The sequence below is a fragment of the Nicotiana sylvestris genome, chromosome 8 (genome assembly GCF_000393655.2).
Source record: "Nicotiana sylvestris chromosome 8, ASM39365v2, whole genome shotgun sequence".
In the NCBI taxonomy this organism is placed as follows: domain Eukaryota; kingdom Viridiplantae; phylum Streptophyta; class Magnoliopsida; order Solanales; family Solanaceae; genus Nicotiana; species Nicotiana sylvestris.
This window is the reverse complement of record NC_091064.1, coordinates 20,114,875-20,123,323: the sequence shown is the minus strand read 5'-3', so window position 1 is coordinate 20,123,323 and position 8,449 is coordinate 20,114,875. Positions and strand designations below refer to the sequence as shown.

The 8,449-nt window shown below is 34.0% G+C and overlaps 1 protein-coding gene across 3 annotated transcripts; it reads right to left on the bottom strand.

The window, feature by feature from the left end:
• Positions 1–2,530: 2,530 nt before the first annotated feature.
• Positions 2,531–7,649, bottom strand: LOC104225430 (uncharacterized). 3 transcript variants are annotated; one of them, XM_070153158.1, is made up of 5 exons: positions 7,470–7,649; positions 7,057–7,266; positions 6,475–6,583; positions 3,339–3,567; positions 2,531–3,064 (listed from the first exon to the last, which is right to left on the bottom strand). In XM_070153158.1, exons 1-5 carry the CDS (start codon positions 7,557–7,559, stop codon positions 2,983–2,985), a joined length of 720 nt encoding a protein of 239 aa, XP_070009259.1. In that variant the 5' UTR covers positions 7,560–7,649; the 3' UTR covers positions 2,531–2,982. The 3 variants fall into 3 exon arrangements, with proteins under 3 accessions (XP_070009259.1, XP_070009258.1, XP_070009257.1); XM_070153157.1 differs by having other exon boundaries at positions 3,339–3,582; positions 6,475–6,577; positions 7,470–7,641; XM_070153156.1 differs by having other exon boundaries at positions 3,339–3,582; positions 7,470–7,638.
• Positions 7,650–8,449: the final 800 nt, after the last annotated feature.

Genomic DNA, 8,449 nt, shown 5'->3' with positions numbered 1-8,449 from the left:
ATCAGATCCCCATTCTATAGGATGCTCAATTCTCATATGTCTACTAAGTGTCCCAGTCCCCCTAATTATCCTCTAGTCTTATGTTTAAAAGTATCATTACAAAATTTGCATTTAACTCTATCACTATTCGGTATGTCTTCAAAAAAATTTCAAACCTTACTTCTTTTTCTACGATTACTAGTCGGGGCCACAGGTGGTCTACCACTAGCACCACGACCACCACCCCTGCTAGCAGGTCCAACACTACTAGGTGTAAGTGGTATCTCATCTTCCATTTCTAATTCATTATCTTCTATACCAAAATCATCCTGGAATTGTTCATAATCTATATTATTATCAGGTAATGTTTCAGGAATATTTGAAGAGATATTTAAATTACTACCAGATGCTGAAGCTAAAATACTACCTCTTTTTTTATTTCCCCGATTAGTAACCTTATTACAAACTCTTTTTGCAGCATTAAACATATTGTAAAAATTTAATTACTAACAACAAATAATTATGCAAATAAAATAGTAAATAAGAGAAAGACTTGGAGGGATTGCACCGAATTTGGCAATAAATTGAGCACTTGATGATTTCTCAACTCCAATGTTACCACAAAGAAACGTCAATTGTTCCAATTTTGAAGTTCAATTGTTCAAACTTCAAATAATAAATACTACGATAAATTAAATTCCAAAAAAAAAAGAGCCAAATAGTTGATTGCACTTAAATAGGTGAAGAATGAAGATTGAAGAATGAGAGAATATGAGAATTGAGAGATGAGTGAAGAAATGAGGAAGGGGGGGGGGTATCTATAGTTTTTCAAAGGGGGTTAATTTTAAAGAAAAAAAACCCAAAAATGGGCTAAATATGCATTTTCAGCCGTTGGGCAACGACCATATTGTGAAATGGACCGTTGCCAACGGTCAAAATCTGAGCCCACCTTAATTTTTTTTTTACCGTTAAACCGGTTCGGGCCGGTTCCAATTTTAACCGGTCTAGGGCGGTCCAGAACCGGGCTACCCCGGCCCGTTAGACACCTATAGTCCCAATAGGTGCATAGGTGCATGTTCGTTAATAAGATTATGCACCACTTCTTCTTAACTCTTTAAGAGCTAGAAGATATGCTTCTTTATATAAGCACAAAGATTTTTTGTCATTCCTCCAATGAGGGACAAAGTGCATTAGTAAAGTGAACTAGTTCAAAATTTCATTTCCCTCCGTTTCTTTTCCCACCATTTTCCATTCATACCTCTTTTGTTATTACTAACAAAACCCAACATGAGTGATATTCTGTCTCTATGCCTACGTAGCTTTGGGGTGGATACTGGATCCTACAGGGAATGGAGTGGACAGATGTGGCCTATTTTTGCCTGTGACTCACTCCATAAAAAAACTCTTTTCTGTGTCTGATGCAATTCAAAGGTGTACTTGTTTTTTCTTTCTCAGTTGGTGTGACGATATGTCCTGATCCAGTAAAATGCAGATTGTTGTCCATATAAACAAAGAACTACCTGCAACCATGAGTTGAATCGTACACAGATGCATCAAGTTATGTATTAGCATGTAATACTCTTTCAGAGATTGAATCTCAAACGAGTTGTCTTCTTTTCAATCAATATTGTCATAGCCCTATCTCAAACTAGGCAGCAACGTATGACACATGACACAAAATGTCGCCTTGACAATGTCAAGTTCGGTTTCACTCTAAAAGTTCTGCAGATATGAGGCCTACTAGTTGAAGTTGCTGGCTGCTTTGTGGGTGATTTTGGGGTGTTAAGCACAATGTAAAGGCAAGAAGCTAAGTTGAGACAGTGTGGGGAATATAAACTATATTGTGACAAAAGGGTTGATACAGTGCCTTTAAGGCCAAAACTTGCTCTGCAATTCAATGCTCAACTCCTAGCAAAACTACATAAGACACATATGTGTACAAGTGCTGTGTTGGACAATAGGGCCATACGCGCTGCTGGAATGGCTTCTTCCTGTTGTGTGTGCCATAATCGGCTGTTACTGTGTTACACTCCCTGCGTGCTACTCGGTCCTTATGGGTGGTGGTTACTGGCTTATAGGTCCATGTTGGTAGTATGGTGTTCTGATTTTCCTCTCAGTGTTGCTCCTTCACAATCATTGGGTGATGGCTGGTAGCCCCTTTTATCATGTGCTAACCCACCCTGATAAGGGTGGTGCTACCTAGTTCGTTCGGTTGCTACCCGCACACACACGTAAGACTCTCTCTCGCGCAGGTCATGCTCATACAATGGCGCGACAAAATGGGCAAGTTATTGCGATGTGGAGTGCTATGCTTATCATGTCAGGGTAAGTTGGATAAATATGCACTACACATATAGCTGCGTTGTAGTTGAGAAGTTTATACAACCACTAGTGCCTATATGCTTCAGTAAAGAGGTATGTCTTATTCTATTAAGAGCTTACAGTTCCAGGCATGGACATCAAGGTCATAGTTTTGGTTGCTTTGTTGTTTGCCATCATTAAAGCTGCAAACAACAAAAGAAAATGGCATGGGATCGCAATATATTACTCCTGGTTCTCAAAAAACGTCTATATAAATTAATACCAAAACAAAAAACACATTAAAAAAAGAAGAAGATATACATGTATTCCAAACCCTGCCACTCATTATTTGAATATTTCTATTATTTTCTTCTCCTAAAAGTCATACAACAAGAGGCAGCTGATTGAAATGATATCTTTGAATTCTTTCAACTGTTAGGCCAAGCTGTAATTTTACCATCTCTTTTGGCTCCATTCATCTAACTCCTTTCTTTGTACCAAAAAATCTGTTATTCAAAAACTAATGATGCTCCATATCTCTTCTGCTTCTATATCAGACTTCTGAGTTGGAATTTACACAATTAGTTGGTTGACCTCTTTATCACTTTGTTATTTAAGAGAACAAACAGTTCCTCACATCTCTTCTGTTAACGAAAACGTTGTCTTCTCCATTTTGCCTGGCAATGGATAGTATGAAATAGATCAATAAGAAGCTTTGTCTTCTCCAGTAACTTTGGTCATGGATAGAGTGAAATAGATCAATAGTATTGTTCCAATACTTGACCTGTCAATTAAAAAACAAAAGTCAGCTGTTTTTACAATGCCCACTGGTTTGTACAAGACTACTACTCCCTCTAGTCCATTCCAAATAGAATAACATATTTCTACAATTGAAAATAATAACTTTAAACTCTTCATTTTATTCAATTATCCTTAATGAGAAGCTTTTATAACCACACAAATATCATGGCTCCGTACCGAGTCAAAATACCTCATCTAAATTGAAACGAAGAGAATAATAAATTAGAACATTGTTTAACAGGGCTAAAAGAACTTACAAGGTGGCAAAGAAAATTAGTATCCTCCTAGGATCAATGGTCCAAGAAGGGGAAGAAGATCGTCTGAAACTGAATCTCCTGCCACCAACTTTGCTCTCGTTGGCTGTAACACCGTTGGCGGCCACCACACTGCTGGTGGCGGCCGCTGCTGTGATCTGATTATGTATGTCTGGTGTCCTGTGATCGGCTGTCCCCACCGTTACTGCCGCCGTCTTTTCAGGAGTGTTAGCTGCTAGCAAAGATGCTGCACTTATAAAAATAAGTTTAAACAAAATTGTACTTATAAAAGAAATTGCCATTGTATATAACTTAAATCGTAAATTTAATACCATTAAGATTACACCATAATTATGTCTTAGCTTACTATGCTTCACTTAATAATTCTAATGCAATGTGGTGCTTTTTTTCTAAATTAGGGGAATAAAAAAGGAATGCATTCTGTAAATTCCAACCCATTGGCATATTATATATATATTATAATCATTATTATCTTCAACATTTTTGGATGTTATTGAGTGGACAGCTTGGATAATGTAATTTTTCGGTTGTATCCATTTTGATTCCAAAAAATGTTAGTGGCATAGTCATGTCATCAAATCATAGCTCACCAAGAAAATCTTGGCAATCTTTAAAGAAAACATTAACAAAGGGACAATATCTAATAAGATAATTAAAAGATTAGTAGTCTCTAAAACAGGAGGGCTCACGTGCACCTATATTATATAAATTACAAACTAATGGCGTACGTAATTGGCATATCTAGGATTGAAGATCAGAGTAATTCACCTCATCCACTAACATGATTTTTAATGGAATTAACCTAACTACACGGCAAAGAAGGAGAGTCTTAGAGCAACGGTAAAATTATTTTCGTATAACCTATAAGTTACAGATTCGAGTCGTGGAATCAACTGCTATTGCTTATATCAGTGATGATTGCATCAGGTTATATAGGATGTCTACATCACACCTCTTGAGATGCGGTCCTTCTCCGAATCCTGTGTGAATGCAGGATGATTCCTGCACCGGACTGCCTTAAACAAACTACAAGACAACTGAGCTAAGTACAATAATAATACTTAAACATAGTTTTGATCGTGTAAAGTACTACCATATGAAAATAACGAGACCGTGGAATACTTAAGATGTGAGTTGTTTAGTGAAACTATGTTTGTCGTGCAAGTGCATGGTGCATGGTTAGGCACGATTGTCACTTAATAACTCTATCTATGATGGTCAAACTAAATCCTTCATAATAATTATCATTGTTGCTATTATCATAATTGTGTATATTATTATACAGAGGTGGACCCAACATTTGAAAGTGGCGGAGAACACCACTATCGAATAAAAATTTGAGCGAATGTCGGAATCAGAATCGAACCCAAGTAGCTCACTAAAAATCAAGGTGTGCCCCTTTAAATCGGCCAATGAAGTTGTTGAAGATTTGAATCTTAAGGTGCTAATTAAAATATATAGTACTTGTTATTTAAAATATATACACATATGGACATACATTTTTCCGAAGTTGGCAGGTCCGCCTCTGAATATTACGATTAAAGAAGCAAATTTAGGATCTACGTCAGAGAAAAAAATCTGAATAAATAAACCTCAAAACTCTGAAAACAGGATGCATTCTGCAGTGTGTGATTTTAGCATTGATAGAATTAAATTAAGATGGTTGATTAAATTCAAACAATCATTAAATGATGCAGTTGTTTTTTTATCCTAGCTTGGTAGGTAATTGACCTCTATCTCGTCTGTACATATATTTATTAAAAGATACTAAATAAAACTACAGCGGTGATTACGAAATATAGACAAAAACTGCTAAACTTGACAAAGATTAATCTCAATCCTTCTAATTTATATCTCTCCTCGGAGGCAGGGCGGATGTAACCTTTTTGCAATGGGTTCATCTGAACCCATAACTTTCGCGCGGAGTATAGATATTTATGTTAAAATATACTAAAATTTTAATAAATATTAGATTCGAACCCATAATTTTAATTAGGGGTGTACATGGACCGGATTGGTTCGATTTTTATCAAAATCAAAGCAAACCAACTATATCGGTTTGGATTGGTTTGGTTTTGTCGAATTTTTCGGGTTTTTCGAATTTTTTGTTACTTAAATATTATTTCAATCTTACTTTGTTAAACTTTTGATAAGTAAATATATGTTTAGTAAAAATATAAAAAATTTACAAACATATTATCTATTAAAATATTCTTATGAGAGAATTTTCTTAGTAACACATAATAATTATTTTTTTAGTCGTCTGATAATAATGTTTCGTTGATGTACACTTTCAAGGCTAACCGGATTTAGTAATTAAATATAAAAATCAATATGATACCTAAATAATAATAACCACTTCACATTCGAAAAATATATAACAATTTAGTAGATCTTAACATATGATATGAATATGGAAGAACAAAGAGATTAACGCATTTCAGTAACACTTGATGAGAAAGTGATCATATAAACCATTTTTAAGGTTAATAAATACGAAGCACTTTATATACTATTAAATATTATATCCCGCAAGCTGGTCTCAAATATTTCTAGACATTTTTAAAGAAATTTCTATAAAAAATCTTAAAAGTATATATAAAAATTATATATTTATATGTCGGTTTGGTTCAGATTTTTTTACTCAATACCAAACCAAATCAAACCTAGTCGGATTTTTTAATCGGTTTAGTTTGACTTTTCGGTTTGGTGCGGTTTTCCTGTTAGGTTTGTACACCCCTAATTTTAACAGTACAATTAGTTCAATACTGAAAATCTTAAAAGTTGAACCATTCCTGCTTGTTGGAGGGTACATTAAAGTGATGCAACGATTGTGCTTCTTTTCCATGAAACCAAGATTTTCAACGAGGAGATTAAATTGCTATATTTAGGACTCAAATTTGCAAGAACGATCGTACTTTCTATTTAGTTTCTGAATATTTAAATTTTAATTTTAAGATATTAAGTTAATCTAATTTAATTTAACTTTAAAAATTAATCAAATTAACTCCCTAAAAGCGAAAAAATTCACATAACTTGGAAAGGGGAGTAATTAATTTAGCAAACTATTGTTAAATATTTCAACTCGAAGAAAGTGAAAACGAAAAAAATCTATTACCTCTTGGTGAAATCGCCATTAGGTTAGTGTCTTTCTCATTCATAGCGTTGAAGTTTGTTCTTTTCTCGCCGCCTCGCAATGAACCCTTTCTTGATAAGTTTCTCTGCAACTTTTTTCATTCAAACCATTAGTTTAAAGAAGAAGAAAAAAGAGAAAAAAAACCACACACACACAAAAAAAGCAAACAAGTAATTCTGGCTTTTGCAATATGACCGCTTTATTAATGAAGAATACCCTTTTTCCCTCTGCAAGTTTTCTTGCTTAAAAAAGAAATTCATTTTGGAATTAGACCAAGATCGAAGTTGGAAAACTAATGAGTTCTTTCCTTAATATTGTCAAAGGAATCTAGTAGTTAAGAAAAATTTGTATTGACATAATGTTTTTAAAATACTCGTGCATGAAGTATCTCGCGTTCCCGCAGGGTTCAAGAAAGTGCCGCACTGAGGGGTGAGATGTAGCTGATTCCACCGTTCTAGCTCGTAACTTAGAGGTCAAACAACTTTACCGTTGCTCAAACGCTCACCCTTCGATGTTCTGAAGATGAAAACATTAAAAGGAGAAAGGAAGATGAAATTAACTTACAGTAATTCTTGAATTTCCATTGATTTCTTTCTCCACAAGATGAGATATGCTTTCCATATTCACAACAAAGCTCTCTGATTTTGTGCTTGTGCACTTTAATCCATTAATATGATCAGAAATAGAGATCTTTTCAACACCCTTTTCTCCAAATTCTCTATTTAAGCTTTGGTTTTCAGCACCCATATTTTCTTGCAATTCAATATGCACAGCCTAAACAAGAGGAGGGTTGGTCCTAATTAGTTGGAAATTGAATATTACCAAAGAGAAAACAGAAACCACATTTAACAATAAAGTTCTAGGAGTTCAATAAAACAGTTGTCAAAGCAAAACTTTGAGAGGGATTAAAAAATTTAAAGCAAATTGATCCCTGTAAAAGAAAAATAGGATTGACCCAGAAAACAAGGCATATTAACTGAATGGGGAGTTGAAGGAACAAGGGCTGATATAAAGGAGCTGTTTGGAAGTTTGAGTCGAGTTCCAGATTTAAATTTAACTATTTTCATTGAGGGGTGTCGAATATAAAGAAATAAATATATCAATAAGTTAAGGGATTCCAGGTATAATCATATTCATAAAAAGTATTGATCTATCTATACAATATAATTTTCTAGTGCAGGAATATAAATTGACTCCCATTGGGTAAGGTACGTGCGCCTATACTTTTAAGTTCTTACCACTGAATGCATAGCACTTTTGAAATTATTGTTTTAGAGTTTATTGTATTACTTGTTCCATTTTATGTGATGATTTGATTAGGCGCAAAATTTATGATCTTTTTTTCTAAAAAAAGGTTTATAGTCTAAAATAATACTCTCTCAGATTTACTTTAATTGATTTTTTGACTGTTTTCAGACATATTAAAGAATTTAGCTTTTAGCGTTAATTAACAATGAAAATAACCAATTAATCTTAGTTTATTCATTGAAACTATGACAAATACTCCTAGGATCTTTACTCTAAGGCCAACTTTGAAAAAAAAATTAATTCCTTCTTAATATCTGAAAAATCAAATATCGTGGGTAAAAAAATACCAAAAAATAAATTAAAATAAATCGGAGGGAGTAGATATTTGTGTGAATATAAGTTATGAAAATTTAAAAATTAAATTGGGTCAATAATATACAATTTGCCTAGACTCCACGTGCCTGTTTGGAAGGTATCACCAACTTGCCTACCCAATCAAGAAATAACAGTTTATTACCTGATGAATTGACAACAAAACAAACACATGTAGTTCAAGGAAGTCAACTTTCCCTATTCAATAAATAAACAACTAATTTCCAAATTCCAAGTGTTTATTACGATGATGAAAAAGCCAGATGCTTTATTTGCAAGATTCCATCCCTTTCTTTTCTTCAACCGCAACATGTATTTTGGTTTTGAAAATAACCGA